At 33.8% G+C, this 23,730-nt stretch overlaps 1 protein-coding gene across 1 annotated transcript; it reads left to right on the forward strand.

The window, feature by feature from the left end:
- The first annotated feature begins 1,527 nt into the window (after window positions 1-1,527).
- LOC128189330 (ATPase WRNIP1-like) lies at window positions 1,528-20,670 on the forward strand. The gene is made up of 8 exons (XM_052860893.1): window positions 1,528-2,149; window positions 3,312-3,506; window positions 4,914-5,134; window positions 5,877-6,070; window positions 7,818-7,973; window positions 17,719-17,798; window positions 18,130-18,295; window positions 20,378-20,670. Exons 1-8 carry the CDS (start codon window positions 1,565-1,567, stop codon window positions 20,473-20,475), a joined length of 1,695 nt encoding a protein of 564 aa, XP_052716853.1. The 5' UTR covers window positions 1,528-1,564; the 3' UTR covers window positions 20,476-20,670.
- The last annotated feature ends 3,060 nt before the right edge of the window (window positions 20,671-23,730 follow it).

Raw genomic sequence — 23,730 nt, forward strand, 5'->3', positions numbered from 1 at the left:
TTATTCGTACAATTGGTAAATATTATATACATGTAGATATAAGTTATAAGGAATCAACCTTTGAATATTATGAAGTGTTCAAATATAGCGTGATCTAAGTCCTTCGGGCTTTATTGGATATGACCACCCCGACCGTATATTTGATCAACTTATAATACTCAAAGAATCATTCCTTCAAAGAAGGACAGGAAAATTGCATGCATGACAGTGATTTGTAATTAGAATTAGTGTGATGTTATAAATAATATGTGAACTTATTCAAAAGTTTATATTTCTCGTTGCATGTTCACCAATCATCAAATACTGAAATATTTTCTATAAAATGGGTACTATAAAATCAATTAGAAAATGTGTGCAAAAATTACCAGAGGTTGCGATTCAAACAGGATATGAAATATTTACTATGTAATAAAATTACAGGAATATGCTTCAGAACCCCCCCCCCCCTCCGCCAGGAAAATTTAATTATGCATTGGACCCCCCCCTCCCTCGGAACAATTTTCTGAATCTGCGCGTGAACCCTTTGTGGTATAAAAAGGTATAAAACAACCTGCAAAATGTTTTTGGTTGTATCTTCAAGGTCTGGCATGAAAGTCACATTTGTTGAAATCAAAATTAGTCATAGCTTAAAAACTCCTGGTTTCTTCAATTGTTCTTGTATATGGTACTGAAAAAGAAATATTAATTTGTGAGTGCACATATAGTACAGTATGAATTTAATAGTGGCGTAGTGTCCATTAAGGCAAAAAGGCATATTACCTACTCATAATTTAATTAATTTTTGTGAATCAAAATTTAAAATTCGTGTGAAAATTATAAATTTTCAACAAAGGTCACAATAACTCTGAATCATGTCCACGAACCTTTCCAGAAGCCATCAGAAACTTTAATGACACAAAAGTATATATGCGTTTGTGGAAGTGTTCAAGCGAAAAGCTAACTCTTAGATCTATATAGACTAAGAGCAATAGCAATATATGTATATGTTTGCCCTGATTAAATTAAATCAATCAATTTTTCTCTTTTGCAATTATACCGAATTTTATGAGACGAAATTTTTGGATAACGAATAAGAAGGAAATCGAACATTTAAACGCTGTCATGCCTGTGCAATCTATATAAAATATTTTTTCTGTGAATTTTAGAAGTGTGGCGTATCAGTTACATCTATGATAAACAAGTTGATGTTTAAGTAGGGATGTGTGTTTTGTTTATAGAAAACATGAAGTATGGTTAGTATGAGATGCGATGTTTAATGATTCCTCGTATATTAATTTATATATATTTTAATATTAAACGAGAAAAATAGATTTTAATTTGCTTTTATCTAGAAATGAAAGACTTAGAAATAGGAAATAAAATATTTTAGATTTACTTATTTTTGCGATTTGCGCGACAGTGAGGCATTCGCCGTCAATTTTTTGCTTAGATATATATGTAGGCCACTGTATGCCACTGAGAATTTCAAGTCCCCGGAGGAAAAAAACGTTAAAGGTTTTGGCATTTATATATAATACTCTCGGAATTCCTCTGACGTGTTCCACATGGAGCTGTAAACAAAGTAATGGAGGGAAATATCTTCGCGTCCACGGAGACTGTTGAGTGTCCGTTGTGTTCGCAAAGTTTTCAACCTTCAGTGATAAACAGACATGTAAACAACTGCCTAAACATCACCGATTCTTCCTCAGGTAGCTCCAGTCAGGGCAAAAAACGTAAGAGCAGCGAAGGTCAAGGGGCTTCTCCTCAGAAATCTGCCTGGGGTAGTTTGAAGCCCTCGAAATCTGTCGCGGGCCCCAGTGCAAACAAAAAAGCTAAAACTACTTCACCAAAGAAGAACCAGTCTAAGAAAAACACAAATCATAATTATGCTCAACGTGAAGACTTCGATAACAATGCCGAGAATACGCCATTTGTTGAGAAAAACCGGACCAAGTCCAGTAACATTCCAGTTTTTGGCATGCCACAACGACCTGACCCCTCAGACAGTGTAGGGGGCGTGATTCCTCTTGCAGAGAAACTGCGACCACTCAGTTTAGAGGACTATGTGGGACAAGAGAAGGCAGTAGGAAAGAAGAGCATGCTCAGAAATTTGATGAAGAGCAATGATATTCCCTCAATGATTTTGTGGGGCCCACCTGGTTGTGGAAAGGTGAGAATTATTCTTTAGTTTGCTTTAAAGAATGACTTTTGGAGAGAACACAGCATGAAAGACACATTGCCCAACTGTCTTGGCCACCCTACTCAAATTCAAGTTTTGAACCCTACCCCCCACCCCCCCCTCCCCCCCCCCCCCCACCCACATAGTCGCACTTGCCTAACATTAGCAATTTTAACTGCAGTCCTCAACCTCAACTTGCGCTGATATTAATTCACATTTCATTAATACAACTTGTTAGAATCATTTTCAAGTAAAAGATACATCATCAATTTTATATATGGAATTAATTTAAAATTAGTGTGCAACAATGCAAGAGCGGCAACAACAAAGCAGAAATAGTGAATGGTTACGGTAATTATGGTCTCTTCAAGTTGGTAGATGATTTTGAGTGGGAGCCAAACAACTGAGATTATGTAGTCCTTCAATTTCATACATCAGGAATAAAGCTAAATGGCTAGATATTGTCAGAGACATAAATAACAATTGGCAACTCCACCATTAGCGTGTTTTGTTGTTGAAAAATGTTACGGAGCCAACCTTACTTTGAGAACTACATATTAGTAAACTGAGATAATGATTTTAAACCAAAAGTATGTAGTTTTTATGAAAAATGTGCATAGTTTGTTTTTTTTAAGCAAAAAATTGAAAAAATAAGATTAATATATAGAAAATATATTGGCCAGCTATAAAACATCAGCGAAATCTCTGATGACGAGTAGCCAACTGCCTCCTAATTTCCTAAATCTCCTCTTTTAATATTGTTTATTAGACATAAACTTATGAAAATGTAATATTTTGAATGCTTTGGTAATAGGTTTTAGCTGTTTATATTTCGATATAATTGTTTATTAGAAAGATATATTGATTTAAGCTGGGAATACTTTACAATAGGGACCACGAGATTTTGATCAGTTGCCAATCTTTTGATATTGCATCACATATCCAAGATGTCACTAATGGTTATCAAAAATTTGAACATCAAATTTCATGGTTTTCAAGTTCTATTAAAGGAAGAATCTTATAAGCTTACAACTCCTTACAACAACAAGACTTATGCCATTTTAATATTGTTCACTAATCAGTTGTTTGATGGAAAATGTACCTTATGCATGTATAAGATACAAATATCAAGTGCTTTGTTATTATGTTTTAGACAACATTAGCCAAAATCATCTCCAATAGTTGTAAAACAAAAGGCAAGTACAAGTTTACGACCATGTCGGCAACATCAGCTGGGGTCAACGATGTGAAAGAGGCTGTCAAGATCGCTAAAAACGACCAAAAGACTCTGGGAAGGCGAACCATTCTTTTCTTAGATGAAATTCACAGGTTCAACAAATTACAACAGGTATTAACTTGGTGTTTTCCTCAGAAAATATTTGATGCATGGGGGGGAGTTTGTCAGAGTAATTGCACGGTGTGGCATTAAAGCGCCCAAGCCGGTACGAAATACTGTGTGTGATAATAATATAACCATTTGATGAAACGTACTACATGATACATGTATGTACTATAATTTATTTAACTATTTTAAAGTTCCTTGTTTTGCATCACGACACTACTCAATTGCTCTTTATTTTTCATTTAGGGACTACACAAAAATTTAAAAAGTTCACAGGGGTGTGCAATCACAAAAATTGGCTACTAGCCCAGGGGCTACTGGCAGTAGCAAAGTTACTAGCCCAAAGTTAAAACTTACTTGCCCAAAATTTCTTCATATCAGTTGAATTAAAACTGTAAACAATGTCAAATAGATAATAATGCAAACAATATATATAGTTACTGTTATTTTATTTTTAATCAATTTGTTTTTCAGTAGTTTCTGTGGGACAGGTTTCACTCATTATCATTTTGTGACCACAAACATGTCTTTTGTGGCCATCTAACCAAAAAGCTATGCATTTGTCTGGAGAAAAACTTTTCAGACTTGGACCTTCCATCATAATGAATAATTGTGCCTGTAAGTTAGCCTGTGTCAGTTTGCACCTTAATCTGCCTTTTAAAATTTTCATTTGAGAAAAAACCCTCTCATACTCTGCAGTGCTTGCACTCAGAGTTAACATAATTTTCAACTGCTGATTATTGTTGTCATCAAGGCGATCAAACGAACGTTTACGCTTACTTATCGTCAGGTACTTCTCCATGTTTGAAACAAAGCGTCATTGTCATGCGGACCAGCGATTAGTACGCACAATGCACATACATTAAAGCGAATGAGAGATCTTGATTTTGCATAACAGTTAAGTCGTACATAAAATCAGTCGACGTTATAATGACACTTACGGAAGTCTGATTTCGTTTATCATCGTTATTATTTACTAGCCCGACGGGCTACCACAGTGAGGATTTCTGACAGCCTGACCTCTACAATCGGTAGCCCCGGGCGTCGGGCGATGGTAATTGCTCACCCCTAAGTTCACCAAGATATGAACTTGGTTTGTCACGTGATCAAATCCTGTGAAGCCCGAAGGGCTAATAAGACTTAATTTTATGTCCCTGTTATATAAATATGCTGCTGTTGGTTTTTCTCTATATCTTATCTCGTTTGATTGTACATCATGCACATGAAACAGACTTCAATCATAAGGATCACAAGTTGAAATTAATATTAAAAGTTCAAGGTCAACTCATTAATAAAGGTCATAGGCCATTTCCTTGGCACTAATCTTATTTATTAACAACTCGCTATTATCATGTATTTGTACAAAATGTGGATGCATTGAAAGATATTTCTGGTGATAATCAAATCTTATAGGATGCATTACTGCCCCACATTGAAGATGGGACAATTGTACTCATCGGGGCCACCACAGAAAATCCTTCCTTTCAAGTCAACAGTGCCCTGCTCAGTCGATGCAAACTCATTGTGCTTGAGAAACTGGAGAGCAGCCATATTGAGAAGATTTTGAAGAGAGCCTGTGAGAATATTTCTGCTCACATTTTCAGGAAGGATGAAGAAATCGAGGAAAATGATGAGTATGTCCATACATTTTATTTCTTTTTCCTGTGCAAATCATCATTTTGATACAGATCAAAGTACTGTACCAACCAAGTTTAACCTAACAAAAAGGAAACTTCGATCAAACCTACTGTTTCAGCTTGAATTTCTTTCTCTCAGTTTATATATTAAAGTGTCATGTATAGCACACACCTGTGTATAATACACACCCCAAAGTTGTGTGTAAAATGCTGAAAAAAAAGCTGTTCCTATGTATAATACACATAAAAAAACGACGAAATTCTCAATCCAGATTTTTGAAAAGTCATCTATATGCATACTAGTATGTTGATATTGTATTCAAAGTCCTCGTAATAATGTTTGACGTGGATCTAAACCAAAACAACTACCATACAAAAGAATTGATTAAATTGATTTAGTAGTCCCTTTTATAATTGATTATAGCTAGATAAAACATCAAGTCATACAAATGATCGATCTATTTTTAACAGTGTCTATGTGAAGCAATAAATGTTAAACTGCATAACAGGACACAAATTACATGTAAATAAGTTGAACAAAATCAAAATTATTGCTAATCTTCCTGCACTTGAATAACCTGTGAAGGAAGACATTCATATTGCTTCACCAGAAATTGCTGTGGTGTTAGGTTGTGTAATGCTTTGGAATTTTATGATATGTGTAAAAAATCTTTCCCTCCCTGTCAGACATGCAATAAAGTACATGAATATGTACCAGTAGATATTGTATTTAATTCAGAGTATCGGCTTGGATTGAGAAGGATGCCATAACGGGGCTGGCCAATCTGTGTGATGGTGACGCTAGATGTGCCTTAAACAGCCTCCAGATGGCGATACAATCTCAGCGCTCAGAGGAGGACAGCATGGCCGTAGTTACAGCAGACGACATCAGAGAGATCCTCCAGAGAACACACGTCCTCTATGACAGAGCAGGTGGGTGTGAATCAGAGAGAAAGTCAGTTGCAAACGGGAACTTTTTAGTTAATACCAGTATGTAGATTTTATGTACATATAGGGAAATCGCAGTGATGAAGCTATTATAGCTTTTTACCTGTAGTTTTATATGTACTGTAAGCCACTAAAGAATTGGGTTTGTTTGGGATTGTTTGGGTAATTGCATGTCAACAAACAAATGCAGAATTGCTTTAAAAAGGTTCAAGTAGAGACAGCAAAATTCGTGTAAATATTAAAAGAGACTTTTTTTTCTCTCCATAATACATGAACTTATTATATCTTCTAAGTTCTAAGAGAATTTAGGAAAGACTCAAGGTACAGACAGTGTTAGAGTATCTTTGATTTTAGCTGCAAGTCTGTAGCCCCCAGTTTGAAAAAAATTTGGTAGGACAACCTTGCAGCTACAGTGCCTCCCATTGTAAAAAAAACTGCAATTTACGGCACTCAAAATTGAGCTAGTATTTGGCAGATTAACCTTATTTTCACACAAATTCTGCAGAAAAATTAGTACATGCACCTTTAAATTCTTTAGTCAATTTACTACTGATATTAGTACTTTTCTTGCTTTCTCTTTAACACACTAACCAACCTTGGAAATTGAAGTATGATAAATTCACATGATCGAGAGTCATCATTTTTACGTGTAAACAAACTGCACCATTTCACTTTACGGGGCTGATATGGTGGTGTTTTAAATAAAAGAATATCAGAGGCAAGTAAAGTGATGATGTCCATGATATCTCTTGTAAAATTGCAAGGAATGTTTTTGGATCAGATATTTGTAAATAATGTTTTCAGAAACAGTTAATCAGTCCAAAAATAGCATAATTTTTACATGCCTGTAAATTGCTGATTTTTACTATGAGAGGCACTGTAGCTCCCAGGTTGTCCATATAAATTTTTTCAGACCGGGAGCTTTAGACCTGCAGCTACTTTGATTTTTGAGGGGTTTTTTTGGGTCTTTTAATTCTTATTTAATTTTTAGAGCTGGAACAATTAATTGAAAAATTGTACATATTTTCATTGTTGTTTACTTTTTTGGATGGTTATAACATCTTGATGTATTTAATCATATATCTCTGGAAAATACTTATTGCTGAACTCTACAATTCATTAAAAATTACTAACCTGTACATGTATTACGTTATTTAAATCAAAAACAAATACACCTGAACGTCATAATATATACTATTTATATCAAAAACAATGTGTTTGTATCTTGACCTTATTTATCAAAGGAGAGAGAATACATGTGTATAGAGGTTATTTGTGACTGTTTTCCAAGCCTTGTTGAATTTATTCAGTAAAATATATGTTGAAATTAAGAAGTGGGTATGGAGCAGCTTATTTAAACATTTTGATCACAATATTGAATAACTCAAACTGTGGAATTACAACAGCTTTTTATATGAAATTAAATTAATACTGTACAATTACATGTAGTGATAAACTCATTAATTAGTTCAAGCTATTTATGTGAAGTTAATGGATTTTTGGTTCATTTACCTGCAATTTATGATATAAATAATAAATGCTTGATATTTAATAATGTGCACATATACATGTATGAATGAATAATTAAAATAAAAAATGAATTAAATTTTGTTACACATGCATGTACACTACTGTACAAAATAGCTTAAAGTTTCAGTTGGAATTAAAGAACAATCATTTTTATCTACCATTCAGAATTTATCTATCATGCTTTATTTTTTATTTTTTTAAGGGGACGAACACTACAATATTATTTCCGCTCTGCATAAGTCAATTCGTGGGTCCAGTGAAAGTGCTGCCCTCTACTGGCTGGCCAGAATGTTAGAAGGCGGAGAAGATCCTCGGTACATTGCGCGAAGGTTGATCAGAATAGCCAGTGAGGACATTGGTATGAACAGAATATTTTTGAATACACATGTACCGGATATGCATTATATTTAGCAGGTGTGATGCTTTTCAAAAGGGTTTGCCTGGATTTGAATTTAATAGGGTATTTTCGAAAGAATGTAATTTTATACATTCATTCAAGGTATTTTGTGATGTACTTGATTTATGGAAGTTGTTTTCTGCTAAAACACAATAGAATAACAGCCAAATGTAATATATATAGATTATTACCAGACAATTTTTATATCTCATCCTTTTTTTAGCCTGAGGTCGCTGTATATCAGCTGATATACAGAAACCATAGGCTATAACAGGATGTAATATAAAAATTGCCACATTATGACTCTTATATCATATACTTCTGGAAAATATTAAAGAAACAATAAAAAACATCATGTGATAAATGATTATTGTTAACAAATCATTACATGTCCATATATTCCATATCTGTTAAAAATCCCTGAAATTTTTGTGCCTGTTTGCATATCAAGTTGACATCAACGTAACTATTTGATGTCATACATGGAGATCTGAGTTGAGCAATGCATACCAAAGTCTTCATCATAATAGCGGATAAACTAGTAAATGATTCCAGAGTGTATTTTTGGTGCTAGAACGATTATTACTTCATAATTGGTTTTGAGAATCTTTTCCCGTGCTTTACGGCTTTAAAAGAGTTATGTACAGTAGTAAATTAATCAATTTCCTGACATTCATGTTAAATCATGGGAAAAGTAATCCAGATAACTATATTCAATTTGACATCATTTTAAAGAGGAGGTCAAGATTTTGTTTAATTCTCTTTTTAGAGAGACTGTATGTTTTTTAGATATACTGTGGAATCATTTAAATTCGTGGGGGCCAATTTTCGTGGATTGTGAGTTTTTTGCTTATTCATGGGGATGTAATTTCGTGGATGCGTCAGTTTTTAGTTTCAAGAAGATAACAAACTCTTTCAAATTTTGTTTTCGTTGAGGATGTAAATTTGTTGGGAAGGGCTACCCATGAATACAACGAAAATTGAGCCACCACAGATTCTAATGATTCCACAGTATTTTATTCGTCAAACATCGATAAAACTCTGAAATTTGTTCCTTATTTCCTTCACATTTTGTTGAAAATGACAGTTTAAAACATGACTTTTCATTGTGTTTACCAAAATTTGTAGCTCTGGTACACCCTTTCACAAAAAGCCTAAATTGTTATGAAGCATTATTGAAAGAATTTATATGTTAAAATTTGCATACCTGTAGAAACCTTTCATTTACTAGATCTTGACCTTAACGGAAAGGGGTTTTGATATAACATCTGAAGATTGCTGAAGAGGGGTGTGATATAAATCTTTTATCTCATACGTGTGGTGTATATTACCCGTGTGATAAACCTTTGCTTTATCAAACGGATGATGCTTTATCAAATACTTTCGGTCTGAACTATTTTTGACACAGCCCGTTGCTTCAACACTTCAGTGACCTATTTTCAAAGATTTGCTAGTTCTTTTAATTACTACCAAAAATTGATATATTTTGTTAAGATTTTGTCAAAGATCTAAATTACAGTACATAACTGTAGCATAGGGCAAAGTTATACAAAACTGATAACAAAGACCTTTTTTCTGTTTGTTGAGATCTATGATAATTAAGTTAAGTTCCCCCCCCCCCCCCCTTCAGTTTGCTTCCGAAGCTACTGTGTAGTTTATAAAACTGCAAATCACATTAGCTATTGAAATGTTCATTCTGAAGAAGCAATGAAAACAGAACGCTTTGGTTGTGTTTATATACAAGGACTTACTGAATAATGTTTCTTAAGACTTTTATTCTACCATAAGTAAGCATCCTTATTCAGTATTATCATTAAGGTCTTCCGTTTCCAACGGAAGACCTTTCTATTATTGTGCGGGTTAAGATTATTCTTATTTTTCTTTTTTTTTTTTTTCTTCCTAGACGCGAACTTTGAGGCTTCATATCGTGCTCATTTCTGAACGGTTTTTGCTCAAATTTTCAGGGCTAATGGACTTTACCAAACACTATCTTCATCAATTCATAGAAGTTAGAATTCCCTTTCCGTTAACGAGTTATTCCCCTTTTAAATTTTTTTAGGGCCTTTGGTTTCCAGACAAAGGCTCCGAGACTATAATAGCAGGGAATAGGAATCCAACGAATTTGAATAACAAAGACATTGAAGTTGTATACATCGGTTTTTGTTTTTGGATTACGTTCCTTATTTAGGAAAAGGTAGGGGGTCAAAAAACAGGATTCCAAAAAGTGCAAAAATTTAGACATATTTTCCTTTATATCTTTTTAACGAAAAATATTTTGTTAAGACATGTAGAATAAAAGTTGTGCAGAATATCAAGGGCTTTCATTTGACACCAATAAAAAAGGGCTGGCCCCTTAAATTAAGGTCCAATAGCCCCTAAAAGTTTTTGCTTAATAACTCAAAAACGGTTAGGATTTTGATATGGATGTCGCTGGAAAAGTTGTTTGTTGGGATCTCATAAAGGTCGTAACAATATTATTTTGTAAGTGATTTGTGTAGTATGAGTGTAAAAAGCTTTACATGTTGACATGTACCTGTTTTCATTAGACAAGTTAACGAAAGTCTTTGTGCGTACAACTGGCATAAAGTTGCCGCAGAAAGTATGCTGGTTTATACAGGAGGCATTAATTTATAAGAAATTTGTTTTTGTTGGAGTACATGCTTTTTTAAGGAGTTTAAGTCATTGTTGTTAAGTTCTTATAGTGCACAATCATTAAAAACGGCAATTGGAAAACAAAACATTCTTTTTCTTTTCTATTTAACCACAAAATATGGAATTAAAAAACTATATGCATTACATTTTATTTATTAACTCCATGCATTTAAAATCTACCTTGAATCAGAGCTGTGTGTGTGTGTACCATTACGTAAGCTCTCCCTCGCCCGCGGCCGAGAAAATCGGTCACCATGCTCGCGGCTGTAGCGGTCAGCGGTTATCTAATACACGAGAGCTGTGTCTCTCATATACATGTATGAGTTTATTTAGCCGCGAACTCGATAATTGGTTTCGTTTTGATTACACATAATTTTTTTATGGATTAAACGATTGGGTGTCAATTAAGAAATCGTTCAGTTAATTAATAAAAGCAATGTCACTCTCAATCTAAAGCAATAATAGACACAGATCAATTGTGGGTTTTAAGTTTAAAATAAATAACTTTTATTTGATAGAGTATGTTCATTATACTGCAAACTTTTCAAATCTTTCTGGGTTCTGAACTGTGCCTGTCTGTGCGTTGTACATATACCTTTACGTAATATATCCTTCGCCAACGGCCGATGAGATCAGCCACTGCTGCACTACCTAGCGGTTATTAAGCGGGTTTAAATACACAAGATTCTCACACTGCGACGCACACTTACATGCATATGAACGTGTTTGAGTTAATATAGCCGTAAAAACAGGAACTGTTTTAATTTAATCCTATAAAAGTTTGTCCATCTTGTATTTATTCAATTGAACATTTGAGTGTAAATGAATATTAATGAGCGATATTACTCCAAATCGTAAACATCGTACATTTAAGACATAGATTAATGGTTAGTTTGTTTATGTAAAATATGTTAGAAACTGCACAAATAATGTTATGAATCAACCAACCCCCCCCACACACACAAATAGTAAACCTTCAAATGATGATCATCCCTCGCACATGGCTGAGGAGAACCGGCGCCAAGTAATCCGGGGTCGGTTCGTGTTCTTCTACATGTACCTTATCGCGCGTTCATGTTTCATATTTTGCACGGACACAACTATATTTTATTATTTTTTCAACTATTATATTCGTTTAAGATGAACAGATAAACAGGTAGTTTAAAAATCAAATTATAATCAAAGTTCCATGTAACATGTTTGCAGTAGGTGCTAGCACGATAAAAAATGTCCTGAATTGAGGCATTCGATGATTTTTAAAAAAAAATTCACATGAATTTTAAACAACTTTAGATGAGATTCTATCGGTCACATATTAATCACTTCTGTAGTTTTTCTACATGGTCGTTCGTTTCTTTGTAGAAGCGAACTCATTGCTGCCCCCTCCCGCCCCGCTGACAGGAGCTCGCGCTGGACTTTTTTAATTGTCAAAACGATATCAAGATCTATCGAAAATCATTCTTGGTGGCTTCTTCTCATGTGTAACATTTTGTTTCATATTCCCACCCGTTTGTTTATTCGGTCAGTCTGTGTAAATTCAATCGCCACATGCGACCGAGAATCTTGTGTCGCTTCAGTGCACACAGCTCGGAACATATATAGCCCCAGATCATCAATTGTTATATAATTGAGTAACTGTTGGAATGGTGCTTTTACATAAATAATACATAATAAAATCATCCAGAAAAAAAGTTACCGTAACTCAATAGTCAATACCAAAAATAAAATCCGTATGATTGCTAACTGAAATCGGTATTTCAGTATTCGGCGGGATTTGATTTTTCTGCTAACATTAGTATTTTTATTGGTTTCAGAGATAACGATGTAAAAACACAAACAGTAAATACACCTGATATTATTTACATTGATAATGTTGAAAAATATTTAAAATTAAATTAGTCACATTCGTAAGATAAAAATGTTCTACGAACAACCGATTATTTTTTTCCGTGTCATTCGCGGGTAAATAAGTATGGTCTGTACACATATATACATGAACCCAGAAAAAATCAAATGATTACACAAAAAAGAAAGTTGTAATTAGTATTTCGGAATTTTTTTCTGAAAGTAATTTCACATTGTATTGAAAAGAACAAGAAATAAAAATGATTTAAATTTTTGACTCAATATTCGTAATTATTACCGGCGCTTCGTACATGTGTAACGGCGTACAGTGTATAGATTATTATAATCTGTTCGAATTAAGTACCATGCGTAAAGATTCCCATAATAATTACTAGTAATTGCATGACTGTGTACATTGTAGGCAAATCCCTGTGTGTTAATTACTTCTAAGACTCTTTGTTTTCCATTAACAGTGGTTTAAATAATTTTCAGATAATTAATAAAAATTTTGTCATTTGAATTGTATGCTTCATCAAATACTGATTCCGATTACCTTGAAGTCATTAATTTTCGATTGGCTATTGACTAAGAAAGAGACGCTTGACCATCCAATGAAACAAATACACAGAGGTTGATTGACAGGTTCAGCCAGGTGCAGGAGACACCCGATGTCCGAGGTTATGTGTGCTGCTTGTACAAAGTCGAATGGTCTCAGTAAGAGTTATCGATGTGAATAAATAAAAAAATATATATGCTTATCAAAACATGATCGTTTAAGAAACAGCGAAGTATATTGAATCGTTTAATAGGGGTTTACTCCAGAAAAGTTTCTACCTAATGTTTTCACTGACCTTTGTCCAATCAGATCGTAGCTGGGCGTAGTTAAGACATTGCCGCTCGTGACTTGAATGAGAGAAAGAAAAGAGAGAGATAGTTGAGTAAATTATAAGTGGTGCTGATAAAGGAATAATCATTAGTTATAAACTTGCAAACAAATTAATGAAGGTCTGCATATAAAAATTACATGTGTATCCTATATTGTATAACTTTAAAGCTTTTTAAAGAACAATTGTGACAATTTCTTTGGCCGCGCGCCGTCGACAACATGCACATGGATAAGAATGACGTAGCTTATATTCAACTAAATTTCCTAGCATGGAGTCCGAGAATACGGACATTAAATATTTTAAAATGCGAACGAGTAATCACTTATGAACATGATGAATTAAGATGTAGTGTAAAGGAAAGGCAACGAAGGCGGATGCTTAGTGGAAAAGTAAAACGTCTAAGGTAAAGAATGTTTCACACTGAGTAACCATGAAGAAAGATTTTATACAAAGTAAATTTACAACCTTTGTTTAATTCCAGGAAGATTCGGCAAACTTTGATTTAATTATTAACGGTAACACTTGTAATAAAAACAGTTTCTTAAATATTCGTACAGTCTTCGATGTTTGACATTACCTTATCCTATTACTGATCTATATATAGACATCGTTGTTCCCTGGTTAAAGAATTTCAAAACACTTAAAAGTTTCATAAATTTATAAGATATACTATGTCCCGAGTTTTTTCTTCCACCACTTTTTGCTTGATATTTCAATAATAGTAAATACCTTTGTGCTAAAACTACGTTCGTCCACTTATATGAAAAATGTCCAGATTATATGTGTTGAAACGCCCCCTCTATCGCTTCAGGTTTCAATACACACCCCAATATTGAAAGTCTACGGGGATTTTGCATTGCATCAGCCATTAATAAGCCCGGATGATAACGTTTAAATATTGCGCGAGGTATCCCGAGTACTTCCGAACGGAGAAAAGATGTAAACATTTCCCATTATAAATCTCCGTAAAAAAATTGTTTTCGTTCCTGTGAAATTTTATGAGTGAAAATTGTTCAATGAAGATATCTTGGATATATTCCCTTTCATCAATTGAAAGTGAATTGAAGTGTCAGTGAGTTCCGAATGAAATCTGATAAATGTTTCACGCGGTTCTCGCACGCTTTGCCCTAAACGATTTACACGCTTTGCCCGAAACGCTAAACGGTTTACACGAAACGCTTCACAATCACACGAAACGCTTAACGGTTTACACGAAACGTTTCTCGCAAGTAAGTCGCACGTTTTTTGGTGTAGTAGTAAGTTTCAGGGTCTGTAAATTTTGTCATCACGCAACAATTCTAAACTTGCACATAGTTTTCAAAAATTTAGAAATATTTTTAAATAAAGAAGTTATCTTAGAGAAAAGGTTACGTGTTTTGAAGGCGGGTTCGGTTTTTAAATCAAAGTACTGATGTACTGACGAGAGTTGATTTTATCGAATATTATTTATTTTAAAATCAACGATATGCTAATTTGCTTGGCAAGTAGTTTATAATCTGCATTTGAATCATGCACATTTTTATAATATGAATTCTCTGACTGTTCCGACTAGAATTTTGAGAAAACCTCTAATGAATCATGTTGTGTAATATTTTAAAATAGAATTGATTTCATCAAACTATGTTTTGGTATTCCAAATATTTCAAAAATTGTATGGATCCAACCAATAATGAACTCTAGTCTCGTTCAACCAGATGCTTGGCTGTCTCCGTTAATCCCCGACAAGTAAGAGATACCAGGTCACATGATAGCTTGATGATGCGACCTCTAAATATAGACTGACTCTCTACTTGCCGGAGATGTAAGGAGACAGCCGATGGTTGAACGAGACTATATATTGAACTCTGCGTAGGAATACACAGGACTAAAAAAACTTCAAATTGTTCCTACCATTTAAAATCTGACTATTTCCAAGGTATTTATAAAAAAAGTTTCCTTTAAAAAAATACTTCATTATTTTCAAGAACTAAGTCTTGTCAGCGGCGATGATTTGTGCTTAGGTGCAAACACAATTTCAGTTTCGGTATGCTAGAGTAACTGCATAGGAGAGTTTATTAAAATCAACTCCCAAAAACACAATTCCTCACATGATTCATGAGTACATGTAACAATGCTTGCTACCCTCTGAAAATTTAACTCGCCATTAAACATCTTATTTTTTAAAGAATGTTTGAAACGATTACATAAACTGTGTTCGACAGATAGTTTTCCTAAAACATTTTCTTTCTTTCTTTTTCAAAACACGTTTTATATACAGGCTTTCAATCACAACACATTTTTATAACAAAAGCAGAACTGAAAGTTTAGTCATTATAAATTATTGACACCATATCACATACATTTTCAACTCGCAGCAACAACGGAAGACCTACTCGTGGCTTTGCCACGAGCTCTGCTCTAGTTAAGATAGTGTTTGTTCTATAAAACATCAACAACTGTTTCTCGTTCGAGATCGAGTCAATTCAAACTAACAAGCATTTGCAACTTTGTGTATGTCAACAAACTTAATTATATTCAAGTCTTCGGATCAGTATTTATATTTAATCAGGTGATTAAGCTAAGAAATATTATTTAGAGTTTAAAATTTATTTCAAGGTTTATTTCAGTGAAACTTTACATTAAAACAGTTAGATTTATCTCTGAAATGACATACTAAATTGTATTGTGCAAGGTCACAATAAACGCATAACACAACCTTGCATTATCATGATTATCGGGTTTTTATCTTTAAAAAAATTTAAGTTCTGGTCATATAAGCTTTATAATATAAATCAATTTGAAAGAGATAAATAGAAAAATCTAAAATCGTGTGATTTTATATTTGCTATATCCAACTCGTTGAAATGGTTATATTCGCTTGGCAAGCGTCACGAATATATATACACCATTTGAAATTGTTGAATAACACAATATAGATATCCTGTATATATCGTATACCTATAGAAAATATACTCTTTTCGGCCCTGTGCGATATAAACAAAAATTTTGCCAACCCGTCTGATATAAACCCTAGGGGTGGGATATAAATCTTCTATCACACCCCTCTCCAGCGTTCTTCCGATGTTATATCACACCCCTTTCAGTTCATTATCGGTTATTATGACAGAGAGTTAGGTATGTGTCGTTCAACTCTGATCTCCGAATATGACATTAAACAGTACGTTGACGTCAATGGTATACAAACATTTGGCGCATAAATTCCGGGGAAGTTTATCTGGGATGAAAAATATACATGATATAGGCATAGAGCGATTTGTTAACAGTAATCATTCCTCACATGATGTTTTTTACTGTTTCTTTGATATTTTCTGTAAGTATATGATATAAAAATCATAATTTGGCTATTTTTATATCGTATCTAACATCATCCCTCGGTCGCTGTATATCAGCCCTCGAGTCTGATGCTGATATACAGCGACCTCGGGCTAATATATAATGCGATTAAAAAATTAACATGAAATAATCTATATATATCACAGCCCAAGGGTTTATATCACACTGGTATGCGAACCTTCAGTTTATATCGCACAGGGCGGAAAATGGTATATTTTCTATAAGTAAACGATATATTGAAATTATCGATAGTGCAAGTATACTAAATGTAAAATTATGTTGTAGAATTCTACTCGTATGACAGGACTTTACAGTGTATAGTACTTATATATGTATTTTTACATCAATTTATAAACAATGAAGGGAAGTGAGTTTTTGTTTTAATGGATCTCCTCAGTACTGCAGATCACTATGGATTATTGTGAATGTGTATTTATTCATTAGTTTTAAGTTTTATGAATTTTGAGTTAGCTGGATGTTTAGTGTGTGGGAATTAAAACTTGAGTTCTGGTAAAATTACTTCAGATTTAGAAACTTAATTACCTCATCGCTTTTCCTAGTAGTACACCAAGTCTTTGTTATAATTTTTGCAAATCATTAATAATTGTGGTAAAAGTTGCTTAGTTTCCCATCATTTTTACATGTACATACATTTACTTTACATTTCAGAATTTATAGCTATAAGTAAATTGTTTTTTAGATATTACTTATATGTCTGCCATTAATAAATTTCAATTTATTTATTTAAAATGCAATTGTCTATTCTCAAGCTATATGAATGAATATTTATAAATCATATTGCATTAAAACAATCTATGTACATATACATGTAGGTGGATAATAATCAAATTATCGGTAAATGGCTTTAACTGCTTTTTAATTGTTTATACCATGAAAGAAGTTAATTACTGCAGAAGTCAAAACTTTAATATCATTAAATTTCCTGCCTGCGTATTAAATATATATCAGGTCATTGTCTGCATTTTCAGGTTTGAGTGATCCACAAGCACTCAATCAAGCTGTGTCGGCGTACCAAGCCTGTCATTTTGTGGGAATGCCTGAATGTGATGTAGGTAGTTTTAATTTCATAATTAAGTTAGATTAATTAGTAAAAGTAATTGTAGGGGGCATCATATTGATGCACATTTACATCCAGTATAATGCAGTCCCACTCAACTATACATGATTACATGAGAAAGTTTAGAACATGTATATTCAAGTAGCAAATGTGAATAAAAATCATTTCTTATGAAAAGCATTCTGTTATGAATTGGAATTTAACTGCAATTTCCAATGGAGATGTAACATGTTCAATATTATAAATTATCTGGGGAGGGCTTAGTTTTTCTTTCAAGGCCCACGTGTATGGCAACTGGTTTCCTGTGTATTATTTTAATTAGGTTAATTTGGCGCAGTGTGTGGTGTATTTAGCACGTGCACCAAAAGATGTAGAGGTATACCAAGCCTACAACAAAGCCAAGCACTCAGTGAGGAACCACAAGGGACCATTACCTTCTGTACCACTGCATTTACGGAATGCCTCAAACAAAGTGTTGAAATCATTAGGTAAGTGAAAACTACAAACAAAATATGCTAGAGGAAACTACATATACATGTGCATGTATGTACAAACTGTACTAGAGGAATTGCTGATGGATTTGATATGCAGCAGTGCTTTTGAGTTTAAATATTCCCTAATTAAACTGGCTAATTTACAGTGAAAACGAAATCCATCAATATTCATGTATCAGCAAAATCTTGTTATTTATTAATCTGTACACTGTAAGCTAAAAACACAGATATTACAAATTTTCATTCAAGATAAAGAAATTGAAATTCTTTCACTGGCAAAATGTTATAGTTATTTTTTCATTACAAATATTTTTTAAGAGAGTTTAAAAATGTCATGTTGTACTTGTTAGTATATTCAAACATTTTAAACAAGACCTGAAAGGAGCATGGTCATGATTTGGGCTGAAAATTTTCAAATTGCTCACAATTCTTTATAATGTAAAGGAAGCTTTTGTCATGTTTTTGTTTAACAGAACACACAGAGTGCTGAATAGAAAATATAGAGATGGAATCAAAATTGAATGTGACAAACACTAAAAACTTTTCAACTGAAGTTAAAGTAAAGTAACAAATTTGAAAGAGAACGTGTATTAAACAGTAAGTTTGACCAATGTAGATAAAAATACCAAGCAAGCCATATAATGTAATTAAAAACTTTTAGCTCAGTATCTTGCTCATAACTTAAGAACTAAAACGAGCTCATAACTCAACAACTAACACCTGCTCTAAACTCAAAGTGGGGAAAGTCTAAGGCAAGGAAAGAGACGATATCAGTAGGAAATTGCTTGAAGAATTTAATTATACTAATTTTTTTTTCACAGAATTTGTGTGTAAATAAGGTTTACTTAATCAGTCCCCAACTAGCGCAGATTTTTGTGCGCCTGAAATTGCAGGTTTTTACTATGGGAGGCACTGTAGCTCCCAGGTCGTTCATCCGATTTTTTTTAGACCGGGAGCTACAGACCTGCAGCTATATAACGCGACATCTGATTGGTTCTAGATAATCACGTGTCAGGGCAATAAAACTTCATATTTCCCTGTCATCGTCATATTATATAAATAGTGCCTGTTTGGGAGGGTAACAGTTGAAATTGACACCCCGAGAAAACCATTGTCAACCGACGCGAAGCGGAGGTTGACAATGGTTTTCGAGGGGTGTCAATTTCAACTGTTATCCTCCCAAACAGGCACTATTTATTTTGTTATACTGAATGTCTTTTTTAAAAATTTTAAGAAGATTTTACTGCTTTTATATAGGAATAACGTGAATTCTACAGCGAACCGTACGCGCATAATTTTCGCGCATGTAACATTTTTTAATGTTACCCGTTGCCAAGTGCGTTGCTAACGCTGAGGGTAATAGTAAATATTATTAACTGCGTCTTAACCAATCAGATTTCAGTATTTAACATGAAAGTATAACAATTTCCATTATCTCCCCCCCCCCCCCCCCCCAAATTGACATACCATGTTTGTGAAAATCACGAGAATGATCATACGATTTATGTAAATGAATAATTCTGTTATAAATCGAATCTCCCTCACAATCATGCAATAAATATATAATATTTACACCCACTTAATATGATTTCCGCTATTTCTTACTGAAATTATTTGTAATTCACTGCTATATAGAAACTGACATCTACTCGATCCAGTTCTAACTAGTTAATCAATGGGTGAAACCTTTAGCAACTTGGGCAAAAATTACAGACTGCAGGAAATAATCATGTTGATATCGGACATATATTCCCATAGAAGACGATTTGGCTTTGGCTATTTTTTGATCTACCGTACTGATGCACAGTAACAATATTCTAGTTACTTTTACTTACTCTTAACAATCAGTTCATCATTTTGTTAATTTGGTTTAATGATTCATGTGGGAAAAGAAGGTACCGAAATTGCAGAAAAAAATAAATAACCCTAGTTAATGAACCACAGATTTCTTAGATCCGGGAATAAAATGAAGGAGTATTGTTGCATGTTCAGTGAATATTGATGAAAAACTACAGTAACTGAGTTGATTTTCTACTTAATTATACATCAATCAAATAATTATCATTTTAATCGTAGGATATGGAAAAGGATACAAGTACAATCCGGATTGTCAGGGACCCGTGGAACAAGAATATTTTCCTCCGGAGTTGAAAGGGACCGATTTCTTTGTTTAGTATTTCTGTGAATCATTGCGTGAATCAGGCATGTACATGTATTTCCTAGGTCTAATGTAATATATAGATACCAGTATACTCTGTACACTGCAGAAAACGTCATGCAGCTGGTGGGATATATATTAGATATTTACTGTTAATAAGAAGCCTTTCTTAGTTTGATGTAGCTCTTCAAATAAAGACGTTTAAATATGACTGTCTTCTATATTTGTGTTTAACCCCTGTCCCACACCGGGACTGCGTCCTTAAGGCGATCTTGCTGCATCCTTATGTAAAACGCAAAATTAAATGTACACGCAACAACAACGCAACGGCATCTTCGGGCTTCACAGGATTTGATCACGTGACCAACCAACTTCATATCCTGGTGAACTTTTACAATTGCTGTTTATTTCTTAATTGAACGTTTTCGCTATTCTATGATAGGTTCATATTATAGAAAACATATTTGCAAAAGTAAATATTAACGTTAATACCGCGCCTCCACGATGTCCCTAGTGCGTTATTAAGCCAGGCCACAAAAACTTGGACAGTGGCGTTTATACAATAGCAAGCGATACTAATATACAAGCGATGTAATATTCTCAATTTGATGTAGCCGACGAAATAAAAAGTAGCGTCTGCGAATATTGCAGGATATGATAATCCAGAAACATGTATAGCTTTTTTTCAAATTATTTCGCATACACACGTGTTTGGGCGGAAAGTACCTGTTACTAAAAATAGCTTCAGGTACCTAAATGTAGCTGTCGCAATATGATTTTCGAAACCGGGATACACTACTGATTTTATAATGGTGTCTGTAACAACTGATTTGTCAAAAATTCGAGAAACTGTGTATATAACAGTAGTTGATATTCTGAACCGTGATAAGTTCAAGCCAAATGCAATGGATCTAAGTGTAAATAGAGTACATGTATAGTGTTAATGAAGAGATCTATATATATTGGGTGTGCTCATACTCAGGAATGCCGTAATTGTCTTTTGTTGTCATGAATATTTCATTGAACTAACCGATTTTTTTTTTTCGATAATCCTTCAACTTTGAAACATACCATATATAGAAGCTTAAGAAGTATAAACTAATGTTGATTGGACATAAAGGATCAACTCGAAAGCCAAATGAATGGTTAGTGTCGAATAGGTATAGATCTGACCTAAAGTAATCTCATTAACACTTACATTTTCCTCCAGACTAGTAATATTTTGTCTTCCTTCGAGGATATTTAAAGATGCTCTATTGGTAGGTTTTCAAAAGATTATTTTAAAACTGTTAAAAATTTCCCAGAATACAAGTACTAGATTTCAAATTATTTCCTGGACTTAATATCACCGTGCAAAATTCACTGTTCAATTATAACTTTATTTTGGACTTTACGTTTAAAATTCAACATCTGTTTCGTAATATTTACTCACAGTTTATTCTTACAAATTTACTTATTTATTTAGTGATTGACACTTTTCGGACTCTATATGTGATTTCAAAGAGACAGAGTGCCATGTCACAAGAACTGCTAATCTCTTAAAACAACATTGTGCAATTATCAAAGACTCATTGAGTTTATTTAATTATTTGATAACTGTCGATATTTCACTCAGCTTACTTATGTCATCACCTGTCAATTTATAGTCATTGGTCTAATTCATTTATATAGTTATGTTCAATTGTCAATCGGCAGTCTGGAATACGGCGGCCAGCCTCGGCCACGTCTGACTCGCCCAGAGTCTTGTGTCCGGAGGCCACCACTGGCCATATCCGACTTGTTTGTAAAATGTCTGTCTGTTAAATTGTTATAATGTTGCCATCGTTGAGTCTCGACCAATAAAAACGGAATCCTGCATCAATTGCCTGTTTATTTCTCTGGAACTGTATACTGGTGGACCTTCGGGAATACGGCAAACCTACCCTTCGTTTTTACCTTACGGCCCACAGCGCGCCTCAACCTTATACCCTTGACGCCAACATTCCCTCACCCGGTTCGTACTGCACACGACCGATGCAGATCCAGACGAATTCTCTAGCACCGTAAAATCTACGCGGTCACATTAACAATATAAAATTCGATTCGAGAAAGTTTTTAAATGTATACATATACAGACTTTTCTGGTCGTCGAATCTCTTTGATTTAATAATTTGATGTAAGGAAAGCATGTTTATCAAATAAAAGGACATTTTCTGATTAAAGATGGCCTCAAGCCAATAAGTAAGGTTTGTGTTGACATCATATAGACCTACTTATAATGTGCCGCCAGGTTCAAAACTAATATAATTCCAACTGTGATCGAAGTTCAACCCATCATTATAAAAAAAAGAATACATTATGTATTCACAATAAGTTTACCAAATTGCTTACATATAATAAGATTCATCCTGTAAGAGTTAAATTTATTATTTTCTTTTTTTTTTTACATGTATATAAATAAAACCACTGTAGTTAAAAAGATATCATACAAAGGAACCAAATTTTTGGTAAATGTTCAAATTCTATGAAAGCTACATGTATATGTAAATATTTGATTTTTCCCTGATAGTTTATGGCCATGAATATCATCTTCAAAAGTTTAAGGTAGATCTGATGGTTAATTTGTTGACTATCAAGCCTCCTTTGATAAATATCTGCCACCCAAACGCCCTGCAAATAACACATTCAACTTCCCTCGTTATTTTAATGAACGAGTGAATCTTTATTAGACACATACATGTATAAACACAGTTATCACTTGTTTATAACATATTATCGTACATTGTAGATAGAAATCATATGGTTATGTATACAGTTCACGTCGTTACAACTAAACCACAAGTCAAACCAATACATGTATTTAGTATGATATATATGTTTAAAGGAATAAAACTCCCTCTTCATTTAATAATCAATCAGAACTCACAACTTATTAACAACTATTTCGTAGCCAATGAAGATAAGTGGGAGTTGACGGCATGGCCTATAAAGAGTAGCATATGCTAATATAATTTTCATCACAGAAGTTGATCGTAGATCTATCGGGTATGTTGAAATTTCTGTATTGTGGTTAATGATTATTTGTTATATAAGTATATTTCAAATATCATAATGAATTTGGAGCGGCAAACATTTCTGAAACTTTAATTTTTTACAGACAAGCCCAAAGCAACTAGTGAGGATGCACGAGCCAATCTGTCTGCCAAAATTCGACAAGATGTCGTTTTTTCTTGATAACCTGCAACATTCGAAGTCGCAGGGACTCGCAGAAGAATTTCGACAAAGAAGCAAT

The sequence above is a fragment of the Crassostrea angulata genome, chromosome 6 (genome assembly GCF_025612915.1).
Source record: "Crassostrea angulata isolate pt1a10 chromosome 6, ASM2561291v2, whole genome shotgun sequence".
Taxonomy (NCBI): domain Eukaryota; kingdom Metazoa; phylum Mollusca; class Bivalvia; order Ostreida; family Ostreidae; genus Magallana; species Magallana angulata.